Source organism: Terrapene carolina, unplaced genomic scaffold (genome assembly GCF_002925995.2).
Source record: "Terrapene carolina triunguis isolate 2854851 unplaced genomic scaffold, T_m_triunguis-2.0 Scaffold66, whole genome shotgun sequence".
Taxonomy (NCBI): domain Eukaryota; kingdom Metazoa; phylum Chordata; order Testudines; family Emydidae; genus Terrapene; species Terrapene triunguis.
In genome coordinates, this window is record NW_020664417.1 from 17442547 (window position 1) to 17463514 (window position 20968).

A 20968-nucleotide genomic window follows, 5' to 3' on the forward strand; every position below is an offset into this window, starting at 1 on the left:
TTCTTGTTATAGCAGTGAAGGATTTTTCTGTGTGTTTAAAAGAGAGAGGCAACATTTCATTGTTTTTTTACAGCTTTTATTCAAATAGCCATAACTTGACAAGCCTGCACTTAGTACTGAAAGGAAAGATATCCCCTCCAAAGCAACAGACAACTCTATTTCCTTGAACTTCCAGCTGCCGTTCTGCGCCTGCAAAATCAAACTTCTAAAATCCATGTTTGCAAAAAAAAAAAAAAAAAAAAAAAAAACAACCAACCACAACAACACACACTTTCCAGAAAACTTCTTGGGCTTTGCTTTAAATGGACAACGTTCACACAGGAGACTTTTCCAATAAGAAAGTTTCTCACCCTCTCTAGTTTCTCTCTCGGGCCTCCTCCAACTTCACCTCCTTTTGCAGCTATGAATCCACCCCTGTAGTTCCCCTTACCAGGCTGCCCGTAAAGCGGACATAGGCTGTACCATCCTCCGAACTACAGATCCCAGGATCCCTCTCCCAAGGTCAACAACCTTCCTTCCCCCTCCCTGCCCTTGTTGTTGGAAAAGGCTCTGGCTGAGTTTCAGAGAAAGTCTCAGCTCCTCCACTGTGGACGGGGAGGGCGAGGCGGGCCGCAGAGGCCACCGGTGGGGAGGAAGGGAAAAGGGTAAGGGGTGGGGAAACTGTGTTCAACTGACAGCAGCAAAGGCCGATGGTGACGGTAGAAGACAGGGCTGGAGAGGCAGGACACTTGAATACCAGGGCAGATCCCTCCCCCCGGGCTAAGAGGGAGGGACCCCTCCTCCTATCCGTGCCCAGTAGTCGCTGGGGTTCCCCCTCCCCTTCAAATCTCTGCGTTCGCTCGGTCGAACTCCGCTGGGAGCAAGATTCCAACCCTCCCGCCCCTCTCAAGTCCCAGCGCTGCCGGAGTGGAACTTTGCCGGGCTCCACGTTCCAGCCCAGCCGGGAGGGAGAAGCCAGGCACACAAGCGCTGCCCGGCCGATTCCCGCCCCCTCCCAGCACAGCAGCAGCTGGGGAGGAGGAAGGAGCCGCGCTAGGCAGCGGCGCTGAGATTTGCCAGGCAGGCAGCAGAGGGAGAGCAGCAAGGGAAGCCCCCGTGGTCCGTCCTCGCGTGGAAGCTGCAGACAGTCCTCGCCGCGCGAGGTGGCTCTTGCGGCAGGCCGCAGGAGCGAGCCTGGCAGCGCTGCGGCGGGGTTGTTCCCCGGGACACGGGTGTTGAAGTTGCGGTGGCCCAGGCGGGGCGGCGGCCGCTGCTCCGCTGCTTGCTGTTTGTGACTCGGTGGCCGGAGGGGGAGAGCCGCCCCCTCCGTCCCGCTTCCCACTCCGCTGCCTCCGCTCCCCCGGCTCGGGCTGTTTGTGTGAGAGACCCCCCCACACCCCTCCTTCGTTCCCTCCCTCCGGCGCCTCCTCCCCTTTCCCCAGAGCCGGAGGAGGCCGGAGCGGGCGCGGTGCGGCTGCTGCTGTGTCTCTGGGGCTCTCGGCTCGGCCCGGCCCAGCCCGGCCGCGCCGCTGCTACGGACAGAGGAATCCCCCCAGCGGGAAGGCGGTGCAGCCATGAGCGGCGGGGAGGTGGTTTGCTCGGGCTGGCTCCGAAAGTCCCCGCCGGAGAAGAAGTTGAAGCGATACGTGAGTGCATTCACCGTACGGCTTATCCCCTGGGCGGGCCGGCGTCCCTCCCCCTCCTCGCTCTCCAGTCCCGGCTGCCTTCGCCCCTCTCTGCCTGGTTCTCCTTCCTCCCCGCACCGCACCTTTCCCCGCTGCGCTCGCTCCTTCGCTGCCCTCCTCCCTCTGCCTTTGCTCTCTTGTAGCATGGTGGAGTTACTGTGTTGACAACAGAGACTGGCACCGCACAGCCTCTTTGGTTTTCACACCACCTTTTCTTTCTTTCTTTTTTACTGCCAAGTACGCAGTTCAGTTTGATGTCAGTTAGGAAAGGACCCTGAGCGGGCAGATCTTTTATCTGGGTTTTATTGCCTTGCTAAGGGAGAGTGGGGCGGAGTTGTTCCCTTTAGATCCTGTCTTAAGTTATGTCTTTTAAATGTAAACACTGGCCAGTCTTTTCCTGCAGCCACTGTACAGCTCACTCAGTGGGGCTGGAGGAAGATAAAACCCTAGTTCATCGGTTGATATTACAAATAGAAAGTTGTTCTTTACGGGGCAATTGTAAGTTTGTGCAACAGTGATCTTTCCTACAGGTATCTGAGAAGCACTTTTCCTTTCCTCCTGAGTACAGTTCACATGAGGAAACCTTTTCACCTTCAGAACTCCTGGCTTACAAATTGAAAAGAAAAGAAAAACAATGTTTCTTTTTTATAGAATTCTGCTGTTGCTCAGAAGTAAATATTCTAACAGACTATAGCAGAAATGACATTTAAGTTGCATGAAAATGGTGCTTGTTTGCTGAGAGGGCGAATTTCTTGACACAGGACCAGCAATGCTGTCGTAGCTCTATAGGCTTTCGGAGACGCTGTCAAGTCACGTAGGAGGGATGGATGGTGCCAGAAGTGATCTTTCTTGAGGTCCTTCCCATGGCACCAAAGTGGCTTGCATGGTGTCTGTATAATTGGTACAAGATGCTATTTCTTCACTTAGCCATTTTTAGGTTTCATTTAAATAGAAAATGGACTTTGAAGGTGCCACTTTTATTGAAGCAAACAAACTACTTGAGAATCAGCAAACACAACTTGTCATGTCACAATATTTCTTTTATTTATTGATGTCTTCATGACCACTTTCCAAAGAGGAAAGAGATAAGTGAACTTTAGTTGCTGTCATTGAGTTTTTAAATTACAAGGAGTTTGTTAAACAAGACTTTCCTGTGTTTTAAAATAAAAGCTATTTCAGGCCCCAGTCCTGTCCTATTGGAGTGAATGGCAAAAATCCCTTTGACTATAGTATTGCAGGATCAGACTTTCAATGAGAATATTATGGTGGTGTATAAAACCTTTATATCTTTCCTACAGAATTGGGCACAAGGTCTATACAGGTATTCATTTTTTTTGAATGTGTGCATATTTGTATGTACTGTTAGGGCACTGGTAAAAGTATAGTATCATAGTTAGTACAGTGGCAGTGATTGAGGCATCAAGTGATCTAATCTTTTAAGTTTGACTAGTTTTCTGCATGAAAAGTAAAATCGCACACAATTATGCTGTCTCTTGATGGAAGAGGTTATTAACAGTTAAGAGCTTGATACAATAAATCATAGATAACCGTACTCGAGAGGTTGTACTTTTCCATATTATTGAGGTTTTTTTGAATGAACTAGTGGCTGCACTGCTAAATTAAAATAATGCACATTGCATTAGAAGAAAACTCCAGTGAATAATAAAGACTTATTTAGCTGTCTAAGGTATTATAACTGTATAAGCATACATACATTTCAGACTCTCCAGTCAGTGGGACTGTTGTCCTTCTCGGGGATCTGCCATCTTAATCCTACTGTGCAACAGAAACTCTGTTTGATGATCTAAAATATGCTCGAAACAGTTTCCATTGGCATTAAAAAAACACAAATCTCATTTTGAATTGATGTAAGTTACATATTATTGTAAAAAATGCTCGTTGATTTAACTGTTTAAAAATTAAGTTAATGAAAAGATCACTTGAGATATTTTTAATGATTAGTCTCTTCTTTATAATTCAATATAGCAATAGGATAATATGTTACACAATAGTGTTCCTTTAACTGATCCGTCCTGAAAAGTAGTCATCCCTGTGTTTTCAGTTAATATCACTTAAAAATGAAAGATCTGCTTTTTGAGGCTGTACAGAATGAAGATGGCATGTAGGGGGTAAGGGCAAGCTTTCAGTAACTTTACTGTAGCTCAGTTGGTACCACTCTTGTCTGGACTGTAGGACAGAAAGCCATAAGTTTAAATCCTACGACCATATTCTCTGACATGACAGCAACAGAAGAGGAGGTACTGTCTAGGGGATAGGTTAAAATAAGGTTCCTTCTACTTGTCTCTGGTGCCTGGTGAATTGTAGATAAAAGATTCTTAAGTCCATGTTTGTAACCTTGATATCATGATCAATGTTCTTTGTCCAAATAAAAAGGCTGTTAGGTCCAACTTTGTGAATTTCTACGAAGTGCTCTATGACTGACGCAGATTTGTCTATCCTAACAATAACTACATCTTTGTGAAGCAGTATAAAAAAAAGTTATATAAAGCTGCATTTTGTGTTGGTGACATTTCCGAAGGCTCCCTCAGAAGGAAGAGAGAGGAATACATGTTCACTGGAAAAGTAGGTTTTTGCAACACATACTTTTCACATGTATATGGAACACTGTAACTTCATGCCTTGTTAGTTAATGCACACAAGTGTTGGGGCAAATCCAAGAGTCCATCTGGGAAGGGAGATAGGAAGTCTGAAATTGCAGATGTTAAATCTGGTTTTAGTGCTAAGCTTTAGGGAGGGTGAAAGAACACTTTGAAGCTAGTGCACAGACATATGATCCATGGGGTTTTTCAGGTTTTTTTTTTTTTTTTTTTTTAAACAGTCTGACATAGTACTAAAGACAACTTCCAAGCATTTGAAGTCCTAACAAGAAGTAACTGTTTTAGGAATGGAAAATCAGTTTCTTGGATGCAGGTGTCTTTCCCCATAAAAAAGCAGAAATGTTTTTATTGTTAGTTCACGTCTTTGCTAGGAAATGAAACTCCTTACTTATAGCTATTGTCATCAGCAGTGGGTTCACTTGAACTGGCATTGGAAATAGTCTAGTTGTTGGCATAGATGAGAGAATCATTTTCAGCAGTATTGCAAAGAGCGTGATTGCTCATTCAGGCAGACCCACTGCTGACAGCAGTTGTCAACAGTGGGCCAGTTTCCTGATGTAGATGTGGCTTTAGAGGGATGCATTTCTCACCCCCCCCCCCATTTACTTCTTTAACATGCATTAAGTCCTTTTTAGTCATCTGCTTAAGTTCTGCAAAATGGGGAGAGGGGCTAAACATATAGGAGGAAGCTAGTGTCTGAGAGAATGGGTCTAAATCCTGTTCAGTTTATGATCGTTGCTACTTGTATGAATAAGGTAAAGTAGGATTTGGTTCCTGATTGGGATGGAGGGAGGCTGAGCTCTGTTCCTTTTGTTCTCCTTTGTGCTGCTTTCTGTCCACTCTTAACTTTTATAAAATGAGGAAGGTAAGTCTTTTGAAACTACTTTTGTTCACTTCATTTTTCTCTTTCCCATTTGTTCTATTTTTAAAGCACACAAAGAACATTTTCCTCAACTCCATTTTTTTAAAGATTAAAAATTCAGCTTTCATCATTTTACTGCTGTACTGTGGTTTCGCTGCGGATTCTCTGTTCATGTGCCAGTTCACACATCAAGTGAGCCTGTGTATTGGTAGCAGTATAGAGGATTTTAAATATCCATATGTTGACAAGTTAGATGTAGGGGTGGCGAATTGCCAGTGTGGAGGGTGGAGTGGGGTGAGGGGTGGACCTTTTATGAGTACTGTGCAAGGGTTACTAAATTTTTCATTAGTTTAATGGCTAAAAGGACAGTTTCACTTCCGTCCATTGCTCCTAAATTTAGGGTTCACTGTGGCAACTCCTTAATTAAATCTGCTGAAAATCAGAAATCTTTGTGCTGCATTGCCTGATATTTACTTTTACATACCAGTGGACCTCCAGTTGTAAATTACAGTGTTTGGTGCTTTACATTATTTCAAATCCAATGTGGAATTGTTAGCTTAGATTTTTTTTATTGTGAGTTATTCTACATTTTGTATAAAAGTTACTGCTGTTTTAAAGTGAGACTTTATGCATCCCAGTTTGAGTAAAATGCTTGCTGTTCTGTAGTAGTTAAAATTTTGCCTATAAAACATAACTCAGGCAGTTTTGATCCAGACCAAATTTTGTATCTCAGTTCAATTTCTGATTTTAACATCTTGTAGTTTAGGCAGCTTGGATGAATGATTAAGCATTATCTTATATTCATGAATTACTTACTCCTGGGAGATTCTGTGCCAAAAAATAAAAAATTCTGCACCAAAAATTAAAAATTCTGCATACAATATTTATAATTCTGCTTATTTTATTTGTCAATATAACACAATATAATCATACCATTTTCAATTATTTTGGTAATTTATTTCAAAATACCCGTCAGCAAGGATGTCTGTAACAATGCAAACAACGAAAAATATTCAGGTAATTTTTTGTTTTGACAAATAGATTCCTTACTAGGCATATTAAAACAGAACTTTGAGTAATTAATTTAAACTACAATACAGAAACATATTTTCCGCACCCCTCAGAAGCAGTTGAAAGGCTTGCGGGAGTCAAGGGTAATGGAGGAATGGAGGAGCTGAGGAAGAGGGAAGGAGCATGGGAGAAAACCTGGAGGGTTGTTGGGTGTGGATGGAAGAAGTATGGAACAGGTTTTGCGGGTGGGGGTGGGGGTGAGGGGAGGGATTGTTAAAGAGTTGGAGAGTCTCCCCCATGCAGACCCTGGCTGACCCCAAGCCTTTCCCATTCAGTCAGGCACATCTTCCCCTGTTCCCATGTGTCCCTGAAGCCCCCTAGCCCCCCCTCCCCATATGGCCCTGCTACACCCCTTCCATTCAGCCCTGGCTCAATGCTGTCACCCCACTAGCTCCTGAGCCAGCACCCCAGTCTGTCATCCCCCCCACTAGCCCTTCTAAACCACAGTCTGTGACCCCCCCAGCAGCCCTGTGTGCTCCACTCTCTGTCCTAACCTGGCTCCACGGGCAGGGCACTGTGATGAATGCAGCCAGCTGCTGGCTGTTCTGGTGCCACAGTGGCCTCTGATGGGTGAACAGCAGAACTGCATCATTTCTCAGGCAGGATGTATTTTCTGCAGCGAAAAAATTCTGTGCCGGACATTAATTCTGCACATGCGCAGTGGCGCAGAATTCCCCCAGGAGTAATTACTAATGCTACTCTAAGATAGTGTAAGTACTGATGCAGTAGAAATGGAATATCTTATTATTGGCTTATTCAGAAGTTCTTTAGATATTTGTGTGATCAGTGCTAGTCTTCCATCTTAAGTAGTACTTTGATAGCTAAAGATTTGAGAGTTAAGAACACTTCTTCATCAGAAAAAAAGTTTTGGAAATACATATAAGAGTTGTGATAAGATATAAACCAAAGTGGCTGAAGAACTTTTTATTTTTGGAATGCATCTGTTAATTTCAAACCTATTCTGATGGTTGCTGCAGTGTAAATTGGGAGCAAATCCCCTGAAGTCAGTGGATTTAAACCAGTGTAGAACTAGAGTAAGTGAGATCAGAGTAAGTTTGCAGCCCTTCGTTTGCAAGTGATGTCCTAAATCAGTGCTCGCATTATATTTATTAATCTTGAGGTAATCTAGTAACTCTTTGAGATGTTTTGATATTTTGGGTTTGATCCTGCCCCTCCTCCTCTAGGAGTTGCTGATCACCTTGCAGGATTGAGCCCCAGGATTGCAGTGTAACGTGGAAGTTAATTTGTCTCATTATGTAGTGTTTTATAATAAAAGGCATGTAATACAGCCTCGTAATAAGCACTTCCAATATAAGCCTACAAAATATATGTATGTTCTGCTATAAAATACAGTTCCAGGCTGAAGTCAGTCCAGAATCTGTATCAACTATAAAAAGAAATATTTGGTTATTTGAATATATATGCGCAATATACAGGCATTAATATACATCTGTCTAGAAGATAACTGGCTCAGAAAGTTGATGCTTTTGTATTTTGTTTGCTGTTTATGCTTGCATAATTTGAAATTCTCTTTGGCAGTCCATTGGTACATTATCTCTTTGTGTATGTTTGTTCTGTGCACGATTATACCAACATATGCTTTGGGAAGTGGCTGCTATACAGCCTCTTCATATGAACCTCCATTCACATTTTTGGTACCTCTTATATGTTTAACGCTTGTAGATGACAAAGCTTCTTTAAGATTCTAGAGAACTGTATATGAGAACAGAGAAAAGGTAATAAATGAGATGAGCCCTTTCCTGAACCTTAAATTGTTAACCTCTGCCATATTCAGGCACAACTTGGTGAGTTAAACTAACAGTCAGCCCTAATTTGGAAAGTCTTATTTTACAATCTCATGTCAGCCTTTTCTCAGTTGCCATTTGTGATTTAATACAGGTCATGCATTGTTTTGTCTTCAAATTCTTGTCTTTTTTCAGTGAATGTCACACACGTTCTTTTTGTATATAGTTTAGCAAATAATCTCATTTCCACATTCCAGCTATAGTCAAATACTTTCTATGTAAAAACTCCTATTCTAGCCCCAAGGCCTGTTCCTCCTCCTTCCCCTATCATATGCTCTGTAGAAAAGTCAGTGTGTTGCATTTTGATGTTTGTAAAAGAAAATATTAACTAGCTGAGTCCCAAATTCTGCAATTGAAAGCAAACTAAATGTAACAATTTCAAATATTTTCTTTGGGGATAAAACAGAATTGCATTGTTTTGTACACAAAATAAAGATACAGTGCTGTGTACTGTAGATACTTTGTGTCTTTCTGAGTTAGGAGAGTGGGATTGATGTCCAAAGTAAGCTAAAGAAGCCCAACAAGCACATGCTGAGAGAGAAAAGCACTTACTACCAATTTTTCTCCATTGAAAAGTCTTTCAGTTTTTATGTAATATAATACACTGGCATATACCGTTAGTCTAAATGTTTTATACCTTACTAGTATAAGGACCAGTTAGACAAAGATCTAATCAACTAGTAACGTAACTGACAAACTAAATTCATTCAAGCCAAGTTTAAACAGATTTTAGTACAGGGGTCGGCAACCTTTCAGAAGTGGTGCGCCGAGTCTTCATTTATTCACTCTAATTTAAGGTTTCGCGTGCCAGTAATACATTTTAACGTTTTTAGAAGATCTCTTTCTATAAGTCTATAATGTATAACTAAACTATTGTCGTATGTAAAGTAAATAAGGTTTTTAAAATGTTTAAGAAGTTTCATTTAAAATTTAATTAAAATGCAGAGCCCCCCAGACCAGTGGTCAGGACCGGGGCAGTGTGAGTGCCACTGAAAATCAGCTCGCGTGCCGCAGGTTGCCTACCCCTCTTTTAGTACCTACATTAGAGGCTTGCACTGGTCAAATTAAATTGCTTTTAAAAATTTTGTTAAACTGCTGCAACTTCATGGTGAAATTCTGCTGCAGTCAAATCAATGGGAGTTTTGCCATTGACTTCAGTGGACCGAGGACTTCACCCCAGTGTATAGGTAAGGCCTTACCTTACTTAATGAATAAGATCACGTGGATCTAAGAGACTCTCTGGATTCCAGGACTTGGAGGCTGCAAAACAACATCTATACCTCCCTGCACAGATTTCAGCCTATTCGCACAAACAGAAGTCCTTGAACACTGAAGGAAACTTGAGTCACCTTGTGTGGCTCTAACCCAGGGGTGGGCAAACTACAGCCTATGGGGCCAGATCCGGCCCCTCAGGGCTTTGGATCCGGCCCACGGGACTGCCCCCTGTGGCGCAGCGGGCCCCGCTCCGCTCTCAGAAGTAGCTGGAACCACTTCCCTGTGGCTCCCGGGGCGGGGGCAGAGGGCTCCATCCGTTGAGGGGAACCGTGGCCAATGGGAGCTTCAGGGGAGGTATCTGGAGGCACGGCAAGGGCAGCGCACGCGGAGCCCTCCGCCTCCCCCCTCCTTCCCCCCCCCCCCCTCGGGGCCACAGCGATTCCTGGCGTGGTGTGGGGCCAGGGCAGGCAGGCAGGGAGCCTGCTCTGGCCCCGGTGTGTGCCGCTGCCACCCCGGAGCCGCTTTAGGTAAGCAGTGCTGGGCCGGAGCCCGAACCTCGCCTGCACCCCGCCTCCCAACTCCCTGCCTGCACCCTGCACCCCTTGTGCACTCCAACCCCCTGCCCTGAGCCCCCTCCTGCAGTCCGCACCCCTCCTGCATCCCTGCCCTGAGCCCCCTCCTGTACCCCAACCCCCTTCCCTGCACCCCTCCTCTGCCCCAATCCCTTGCCCTGAGCCCCTTCCTGCACATCGCACCCCCTCCCATACCCCACACTCCCTCCCTCCCTCCCTCCCTCCCGCACACCAACCCCCTGCCCCGGCCCTGCATACAATTTCTCCACCCAGATGTGGCCCTTCGCCCAAAAAGTTTGCCCACCCCTGCTCTAACCCCTATGTATCTAAGGTACTTATATAGCCTGAGTTACCATGGTATCTGAGCACCTTGCATTCATTAATGTGTTTATCTTCATATCACCCCTGTGAGGTATGAAAGTATTATTACCATTTTACAGAAAGACAAGTGAGGCAGAGAGACTAACTGACTTGTCCAAATTCAAGTAGAAAATCTGTGAAAAGCAGAAATTTTAACCTGGATCTCCAGAGATCCAGGCTAGCATTCAAGCCACTGTACTGTCTTTCCATTTTGCCTCCTGCTCTTAGTGACTGATGAAAACTAGTGACCTTTGCTGACCAACATGGTCATTGCCTCTTTCAGTATGGACAATCATCTAGGCACCATGAAACAAGCAGTGTCAAGATGATGGATGATAATTCACATCAAGGAACAGTTTTATCTTGGCAATTGCTGTCATGTATAACTTTCCTATTTTGGCAAGGTTTTTGAGGAGATGAAGAGACATCTCTGACTTCTTTCAATGTCCCAGACCACTCACAATTGAGTTTTAAACAGGATATGGCCTGGTGGATTATCTTCTTTTAGTGGAGAATTATTGATCCTCTTACTGCCAGGTCTGTTAACAAGATTTGACACACTTGGATCACATGAGGTTACTGAGTCACCCAAGAATTACCAGCTGTGGATGGAATAGCATACTACTGGTACCAAAGTAGCAGCCGTGTTAGTCTGTATCCGCAAAAAGAACAGGAGTACTTGTGACACCTTAGAGACTAACAAATTTATTTGAGCATAAGCTTTCGTGGGCTACAGCCCACTTCATCGGATGCAGTACTCCTGTTCTTTTTACTGGTACCAGTCTTTCGTCTGAGATGCTGAACAGCAGTTGTTCCTACATCTTGAATGTTCACTTACAAAGATCTTGTCTATGTTACAAATGCTTTCCTGGTATAGTTATACCAGCAGAGCCCTTTGGTGTAGACACAGCATATTCTGACAAAAAGAGGTTTTTTGTCAGCATAGTAACACTACTTCCCCTAACAACTTTAGTTATGCTGAGAGAAGCGCTTTTCTGTTGGCATAGCTGCATCTATGGGGGGAGGAGGTTTGCTGGCAAAGCTGTGCCCAGTAGGGTGTGAGGTTTTTTCCACTCTCTTGACTGACATAGCTATGCCAGCATAATTTAGACCTGGCGCTGGTCTCACAAGGCACAATCCTATCACCCATCCTAGTTAACATGTATGTTAAATCATTAGAGAAGATCACAAAATGCAATAGATTTAAATTCCAGTTATATGCATCTGATGTCTAGTTCTGCATCCCTTTCATGTCAGATAGATAGAAAAAAGAACCCCATCACCTATATTTTCCAGGACAGGAGTGAGGGAAGCAGCTGGCTGAAATTAAATGCAAGTAAGATGGAAGTGATGTTGGTGGGAAGAGGAAAATGGCTTGGAGAACAGGATAAAACCATAACACTCCTTGTATTATATAGTCCTTGATTGTCAGTGAGCTGCAATCTTGGGTTCCTTTGAAATGACACCCAGATAGCATAAACAGCCAGTAATGCCATTTCCCATCTTTAGTTGACAAAGAGTCTTTTAGGGAAGGAAATTCCTAGGGGTATGAACTACCCTTTTTTGTTTGGCTTTCTTCTTTTGCATTCATCAGCCTACTGCTTAAAAAAAGGCCAGCAACTTGTTTACAATGCACTTTTAACAATTAAAAATTTATATCTTGAAGTGATTGCTGGATCACTTTCTGCTTTTTAGTTTTCTAGCTTCACTGTTGAATTTTAAAGTGTGTCTTTATAATGACTATTGGGTCAGATGATCAGAGTCAAGTGTAGTCTCTTTCTCAGCATAGACCCATAACACATTTCTCTCATTGTTTTTGCTTTGAAAAAAAGCCTGTGGTAGAGATTAAAGGGACACTGTCAACTTGACTTTTTTTTTTTTTTTAAATGACTAGATTTCAAGTAATTTCAGTACTACAGCTGTCCCTGGGTGTCTCTCTTGAGAGCATGTTTTTGTTTTACAGTTAGGCATTTAGCAGGGGAAACAGTGAAGCAGTAGATACAAAGTGTGGAAAATGTAGAGAGCAAACAAACTAAAAAACAGAGGAAAATATTTTTCTTTACTCTTTCCTTCATAGTAGTCTTGCATGTTTTGACAACGGTAGGTTTAAAAAGATAGTCACATGATTTTCTTATTTTAAACTAACAGTGTCCCTTTAAAGTCAGTCTGTTGTAATGAATAGTCATCTAATTATCAAGAGAAGCACTTTAACCTGTACCAATCTGCAGCAAGGCATTTCTTCAAAATGCACCTTTCATTGCTCTGAATTCCAGCTGTGTGCGCAATGCTTTGTGAGGAGTGAATTACTGTGTGTGTACGTACGGTTGAATTTGCTAGTTTGATTGTGACCTTACAAAGGGAATCCAGCTCCTAAAGTTTATAAACTAGTATATTTAAACCAGCATTTTCTTTTGATTACCATGTTACTTTAGAAAAAAATCATCATCTTGGAATCCAGCAAGAGTACAAACAGTGTTGTCTCAGGAGGATGCTGATTCATCCTTAATTGCTAATTCTGATCCTTTCTTAATTCTTTTTTATTCTTGGCTGGATTATTGCAATTTATTTCCCCCCAAATTCTCTGGATTATTTACTTCTTATAAATTACAGTTTAATCCAAGCTCTGCAGATAATGCATGGTCAGTGTTTCTCAACATGGTATACCAGTATTACAATCTTTCGTACTAGTTTTCAGTGAAAGAGCAGATTAATTTTGAATATACACCTCTACCTCGATATAATGCTATCCTCGGGAGCCAAAAAATCTTACCGCGTTATAGATGAAACCGCGTTTATATTGAACTTGCTCTGATCCACCGGAGTGCGCAGCCCCGCCCCGCCGGAGCACTGCTTTACCAAGTTATATCAGAATTCGTGTTATATCGGGTCACGTTATATCGGGGTAGAGGTGTACTCTGATTTTAACACCTATTTTTGCCCTTGCATCTGGCTGCTGACTGTAGTTCTGTGCTCTTTTTGGTTAGCTTTTGAAGGTTTTTGGAGCACCCCGAATACTTTCAATTTTAGCATAATCTCACTTTATGTACCATGACTGAAAACATTTTCTCAACATGATCCAGCAGTGTGACATTAATGGGTAAATTTTCAACAGAATCCATGGGATTGAATTAACAGGTAAATCCTCTAATTCTCCGGTTTTGAAAACCTATTAAGTGAGTTCTTAAAAATTATTGTGGATGTTCGAATACAAAGGGATACATCCAATTGCATCTTTATAGCTTAGCTACAGTTACTAAACCAACAACTCAACAGTTGTCATATTTTTCTTTCATTTTAGCACCTCAGGTTTTTCCAGGGTACTTAGTTAATTTGGAGCAATTAAAACCTGCTGGTCAGTACACATGGAACTAATGGAATAATCATATGCCCTTCTAAAATCTGCCACTTAGCCAATGTGACTTGTGCATTTTAAAAAAATGCATATACATTGTAATGTGGCTGTGTAAAGGGCAGTAGAAGAATGGTTGACAAAACAGGGAGAGTGGTGGTGCTCCTGGTAAATGGCATGATGGGAGCGTGTACTGCTCTTCCACTTCTGGAAATCTGGGTTCAATGCCCATCTTTGGTCTTAAGTGAAAATGTTTTTGGAAGTCTTATCCTGAAAAGACTCACTTGTTGACAGAATGGGCAGAGGGAGTGTTAATTGACCATATCTGTTCTGCACTCTCCTCTTATAGCCCTTTTGTAAAGTCTATGGGGTGTCTACACTGCAATTAACCCCTCCCTTTCCCCCACCCCAGGCTGTCCTGTGCCAGCTGCCTCAGGGTCATGGGGCTTGGGCTAATGGGTTGTTGAATTGTGCTGTAGATGCTCAGGCTGGAGCCCAAGCTCTTGGCCCCTGCCACTTCACAGGTTCTAGAGCCCAGGCTGAAGCCTAAGCCCGAACATCTACAATGCAATTACACAGCCCCTTAACCTGAGTCCGTATCAGCTGGCACAGGCCAGCTGCAGACTTTTAATTGCAGTGTAGACTTAACCTAAAGCTTCGTCTTCGCTTCTTTAAAAAGAAAGGTGGTGGTGGTTTGTTTTTGTTCTTTATTTTTAAACTGTGAGTTAACAAACACGTTGGATATCATGCTGCAAAAACATAATAGAGCTAAGGCACTGTAGTCCTGCTGTGAGATCAGCTCTGGACAGGTATAGTTCTGACCTCGCCTAGCTACCTCATGGTAGAAGCTGCAGGTGCCTTCTCTCTACTAGGATTTTATAGTGTGATAAATAGCATGTGTTGTTTATCTTGCTGTAAAAAACCCCCAAACAAGCAACCCACCTTTACAGTAGTGAAGACTGTCACAAACTAAAGCTGGTTTCCCATGCATCTCCAAACGTAACTCTTTGGGGCAGAGCGATGGTGGAATTGTCTCCTCATCTAGTGGAATGCAGTGAATCTCAGTGATGTAATAAGGTGTGTTCTGCCCCAGTAGACAGGCTTGGTGCTACTGGGGGGGAGGTGACATTCCCCCCACAAACGATCTTCAGGGTGCCCCAAATTATTGTCAGGCCAAAATATGTACAAAGTTATCCAGTGTTTTACACTTATGAGCCTACTTGACTTTACTACCATGGGTGGGCACATTGATTTCAGAGATTACTCATGGTAATAAAGTTAAGCGCACAGGTAAGTGTTTGCAGGACCAGGTCATGTGCTCATCGAAGATTTCTAAGCCATGTCCAGAGCAGACCAGTGGAACAGCAGCAGATTGGAGAGTTTTATCTTTTATATAAATTATAAATAGCAGGAAAATACTAACATTGTAGTCAAAATTTACTTTTTTTACTCTTAAAATCTTTGATTTTCCAGACTTCTAAATAGTTCCTGGAAGTTTGTTTATTTTTAAATAGCGACATTCAGAGGTTCCAAAATACTAACTTACCCCAAATAGAGCCTAGAACTGGCCCGGCCAGCTGAGGTGGAACTAATTCCACAAATTTGAATTTTTTTCTATAGCAAAACAATTTTAAGTTTTCCATGGTTGTAAAGGTCTGACATCTGTACTTGTGTAGTGTCGAAAAGATTTTTGTTAAAAATTAGTCTCATGTAGCTGTCAGTAGGTTCTTATTGCTGACGATAAGAATTCATGTGTGTTGTTCTGGGGAATGAGATAAGAATGCAGGAAGTTATTCAAATACAATAGCCAACTTCCATCCACAAACAAATTTTTTGTAGCTTGTGACTCTGTGTTGATATTATATTTGGGTTAGTTATTAAATGAGCAATTAGCAGATACACCTTAATGTAGATTTTTAACTTTCAGATTTGTAATGTGTGCATTAACTATAAAAAGTGTTAAATTGAAAACAGTAAGCTTCACATTACCCTTTGCCCTTTATGTATCTGCTGAAAGAATTCACTGAGCCACTAACTGCACAGGACAAACGTTGGCATTTACATTTAATCCATAATTCTTTTATGGTTTTACAACATTTGTGTCTTCACATAGATTTTTCTCAAGTAGGACAGCAGCATTTTCTAAGTAGCTTAAATGATCTTGGAACAGCTAGTTCTAGAGCAGTGCTTCTCAAAGTCAGGCTGCCGCTTGTTCAGGGAAAGCCCCTGGCGGTCCGGGCCGGTTTGTTTACCTGCTGCGTCCGCAGGTTCGGCCGATCGCGGCTCCCACTGGCTGCGGTTCGCCGCTCCGGGCCAATGGGGGCTGTGGGAAGCGGCACGGGCCAAGGGATGTGCTGGCTGCCCTTCCCGCAGCCCCCATTGGCCTGGAGCGGCGAACTGCGGCCAGTGGGAGCCCCGATTGGCCGAACCTGCGGACGCGGCAGGTAAACGAACTAACCCGGACTGCCAGGGACTTTCCCTGAACAAGCGGCAGACCGGCTTTGAGAAGCACTGTCCTAGAGCATACAAGAGAAGGCTATTCTCAACTTAGCCCTAAGTAACATTCAGGAGGTGATTTACAGCTGTAGTCAAAAAAGCAGACAAACTGCCAGGGAGGTATAAGGAATGGGATTGAGAATAATATGGAAAATATTATATATACACAGAGACCAGTAGTTTGCCTTCCTCCAAAATACTATGTTCAGTTCTGTCCACCCCATCTCAAAAAGGATATTGTAGAATTAGATAGGGTACAGAGAAGAATGTTGATAATGATCAAGGTAATGGAAAAACTCTCATAGTAAGAGTGATTGAAAAGATTGGGATTGCTTACTTTAGAAAGGAGACAAATAAGAGGGAACATGATAAAAGTATGTAAAATAATTAATGGTAATGAGAAGGTGGATTGGGAACTTCTATTCTCCCTGTCTTATAGTAAAAGAAAAGGAGACAGTCAGTGAAATTGAAAGGCTTATTGAAAACTGATAAAATAATTGCCTTTTCAGACCCCACATAATTAGATTGTGGAACTCATTCCCACAAAATGTCATTAAAATAATAATCTAGCAGGGTTTAAAGAGATGGTTGACATATGTAGATTAAAAAAAATCTAGAGATATAATAAATACTTAAAAATATTAGGTATTTAAAATCTCATGCTTAAGCCAATCTCTTTGGGCCCGGATTGTCCCACATCTGCCTATCCCCTTTCTTCCGAAGCAATCCATTCCTAAAATGGGAATTAACATTTTAAGCTGAGAAATGCTCCTAGGTTTCAAAGTTTAGTGGAGCACTTGGAAAATGTATCATGAAGTTATTAATTTGAAACACAATTTTCTTAAAGAAATAAACTCATTTATTTGTGTCTAAGGACTCCTACATACACTAACAAATTGTTGTAGACTATTTCTGAACAATTATTTCTAGTTCAGATTGTTTTCACAGTACCATGATAAATTTAGCAATCTATTGATTAGTTACTCAAAGTGAAATAATGTCCTTAAAGTACAAAGTCATGGTAATGTCATGTTCTTAGTTATGATACAGTGAATATACATTTCTCTTTGTACAGAAATGAAACTAAATAGCAAACTTGGCAGTGCTGGGAAAATAATGTTGGCAGTTCTTCATTATCAGATGACTATCAGCAGTCAGTAATGGCTGCACTGTGATGCCTAAGAGTTATAAGAATTGTGCTTGAATCAGCAAATGCCTCTCTGTAACAATTGTTGTGTGCAGTGTTGTTGTAGCCATGTTGGACCCAGGAATTTAGAGAGACAAGGTGAGGTAATAGCTTTCATTGGACCAACTTCTGCTGATGAGACAAGTTTTTGAGTTTACACGGAGCTCTTCTTCAGGTCACTTGAAGAGCACTCTTGTGTAAGTGTCTCTCTCACCAACAGAAGTTGATCCAGTAAAAGATATTACCTCACTCACCTTGTCTCTCTCTCTTCTACAAGTGAGGTGAGCCTAAAGAATCCTTAATGTTTGTGTAAATAAGAGATTATATAATGTTGAATAGTCTTATGTGCTAATAATGATGTTAAAGTACAGTCATATCTGGCCTTGACACACAAGGCCTCTGTTTTGCCTGTTCAATTTCAGAATTTTACATTCTTGCATTTGCTTAAAAAATAAAATAAAATCAGTAATACTGTATTTAACCAGGCCTTGAAAAATTTACCAGATGCCTGCTGGACAGAGAAAATACTTTGTGGTGGGGGAAGGGAAAGGTGAAAAGCCTTGCTGCTTTCAGCATCTGCTTGGAAGATGGATGGTGATGTGATTCCTATTAGGATGCTGTTCCTGGACTGTGCTCGTGGGCTGTATCTTTTGTATCCATCTCTATCTAGCAGGTGTCTCACAAAGTTGAAGCATATTCCAGCAGTTAGGGAAGAGGGATGGAAAAGAAGATAAACTTTCTCTTTCCATCCACCCATTTTCCATTCCAGAGCTTCCTAACTCTTGAGAGCAGATTAGTCTGTTACATTACCCCTCCCATAGGTGCTGATGCGGTGTGTGAGAGTCTCTGTTATACTTCTCAACTAGCCTCTTTGTGTGTTGGGGGCGGAGGGGAGAAGGCATAGGGCATACCTGTGAATCTCCCCTTAAGTTAGCCTCAGTGACTGCTGCTGGGCTTTGGGAAAGATCAGCACTGTGAAATTAACAAGATTTTTGTCCATTTCATTACTGAGTTCTGAGTTAAAGCTGTGAACCTGATCAGTTTAACTGCTTGGCAGTCCACTTTATTAGTAATGTTTCAGCACTTCTCTTCAAAATAAAAATAGTGATATCAGTGATATAAATAAAATAGCTGATGGGCACCTTTTTAATAATGATATAAATCAAAAGGTATGATAACAAATACAGTTGTTGCTCCTTTCCCTTTAGATTGCTTCCCATGTGTTCTTTCAGGCTGTGATGGTATTTGCTAGCTGTTGTAGAAAAACTTGGCATAATGTGACAAGTTGAGTATAGTGGAAGCTGTCACTGACTTCCTGTGCTTTCTGTGACTTCTTTCTCTCCTCTCCTTTCCTAACCACCAAAACATAGATTTCCTATTTGAAAACACCTCCATGATGATGAAAATGATCAGATCTCCAAAACCATTGTTGTAAGTATTGTAATTTCAGGGGTTGGTGCTCTAAGTAGACATTAGCAAGCTACCTCAGGTTCCAGATGATTTGGGGGAGGGAAGAAGCATGGGCTGGTGGAAGAGAAGATCATCTTTTGGATACTTTGAATTCAAAATTTTGTTTAGCTGTTGGAAGGGGAGCGTGGGTAGGGTAGAGGACTCCACTCCTTGAAAATTAGATGTAACCCTTCAACAAAACTATAAGATAGGAAAGACAATGATCCATTTCTCCATCAGTGGGACTGATGCTGCCAGATATTAGCTCCTCAGTGCTGCAGAGGAAAGTGCCTTGCCACATACTGTGGGGACGGGGGCATAGGGAGGAGAAATTCCTTAGAGACAGTTCATTTGATGATCAGTTCAGCCTTGTGCATGTGTAAGAGAAAATAACCATGGTGAACTATCTAATCCCACTTATGTCTTCTCTTTTAATTTTAAACATTTTGTGTTCATTTTCTTACCTTGGGTTGGGTGATTTAGCTCTTCCTGCCACTTCCTAACATCTGAATCAGAGATAGATCTTCCTGTCTATGATAAACCAGTGCTGCCGCTTTTCTCCAGGTTTAACTTTTCCTCTTCCTCATAATTTGGGGCTGTAGTTATTATAGGAGACAGATGAAAATATATTTTTAAGGAGTTAGTTTGTACACATGTAAAATGCCTTCTCACTTGTAAGTGGGGACATTCAGCACACGCATCTGTGGCCAGTTCAGCTTTTTGCCTTTTTTTGGTCTTTAAATTGACATAACTGTTCATTGATCAGGATAATCAGGTGAATGACCAATGGACACAAGGAATGGATTTTAAGTGGCAGGCACAATTTTAAATTAATGGAGGGGAGGATTGCTATCCACCCACCACTACTTTGGCATACCAGACATTTAACTGGTTCCAGTACAAGTCTCCTACCATATAATCAATAATAACTCTCACTAGGACTTGGCTCACTTCTGAATAGTCTCTCCCCCCTCACGCCTCCCCCCTCCCCCCCCGGGGTGGTGGTGGGAGAGAAACAGAGGATACCAAGGGGAACCTCAGTACATACAAAGTTCATGTTGCCCAGTCATTTCAGTGACTCTGAAAAAGATTTGAGGACCATGGTGGATAATCAGCTGAACATGAGCTCCCAGTTCAGTTCTGTGGCCAATGGTGCTAATATGATCCTTGGATGCATAAACAGGGGAATCTCAAGTAGTAGAGGCTATTTTACCGCTGTATTTGGCACTGGTGTGACTGCTGCTGGAATCCTGCATCCAGTTCTGGTGCTCACAATTAAAGAAGGATGTTGATAAATTGGAGTGGGTCAGAGAAGAGCCAGGTACCACCACGAGGAACAAATATTTGATTATGGGTTCTTCAGTCTAGCAGAGAAAGGCATAACATGATCCACTGGCTAGAAGTTGAAGCTAGACGTATTCAGACTGGAAATAAAGTGTACATTTTTAATGGTAAGAGTAAATAGCCATTGGAATAACTTACCAATGTTGAAGTGGATTTTTCTCATTTTAAATTCAATTCAAATTTTTAGATTTGATTTTTAAATCAAGATTTTGTGTTTTTCTAAGAGATCTGCTCTAGGAGTTATTTTGGGGAAGGAGGGGGGGCTGCGTAAGTCCCCAGAATAGCTAGGGATGGCCCTGAGTGGGACACAAGGAATTGCTGTGTTTTGTAAATATTAACTCATTTTAAATGATAGTGATTTGGTTTTTGATAAACAGAGCTATAAGTGGGAACTAAGTCCTGAAGCAAACTATGTGGAAATGGCTTTACCCATATAGATTTTATCCTTTTAGTTATGATATAAGAGGAGTTGTAGGTTAAAATAAGTACCCACTTAAAGAATCTATACATTTCTTAAGTGTCTTTTTAAAATTGCATGTTGAGATTTTTGCTGAATCTCAAGTAAAAAATGTGTAGGTTGAGTCCTGTAATTATAACAGTATTACTGTAATGTGCCTTTTAGGGCTCTTTCAACTTCAGTTTCTAGTATTGAGACCTCCTAACTACAATAAAGATAGCATTGGAAGTCAGATTTCATTACATTTTGTTTAGTCAATTTTTTTTCATGCTATCTTAGGATAATGTCACAGTGTTTCATTATAATAGTTAATCAGTTCTAGTCAATCAATATCACATTAGCATGTAAACTTAATTTTCCATTTTAAGTTGAAGTTATTAAATTATAGCAAACTTGCATTGAATTTCAGTAATTACATTATATGTGATCTACTAAGATAAATGACAGTCTTGCCCTTTTTGGAAGGGTTGTTTTTCTTTTCTTTTCTTTTCTTTTCTTTTCTTTTCTTTTCTTTTCTTTT

The 20968-nt window shown here is 41.8% G+C and overlaps 1 protein-coding gene across 5 annotated transcripts in view; it reads left to right on the forward strand.

Moving 5' to 3' along the window:
* The first annotated feature begins 793 nt into the window (after positions 1-793).
* GAB1 (GRB2 associated binding protein 1) overlaps positions 794-20968 on the forward strand; it is a 136609-nt gene continuing 116434 nt past the window's right edge. The window contains exon 1 of one of the 5 annotated variants that reach the window (XM_024208541.3): positions 794-1625. In XM_024208541.3, coding sequence (XP_024064309.1) covers positions 1554-1625 — 72 coding nt within the window. In that variant the 5' untranslated portion in view covers positions 794-1553. The remainder of the gene's footprint in view (positions 1626-20968) is intronic. The other 4 variants (XM_024208543.3, XM_024208544.3, XM_024208546.3 and 1 more) reach the window with 4 other exon arrangements.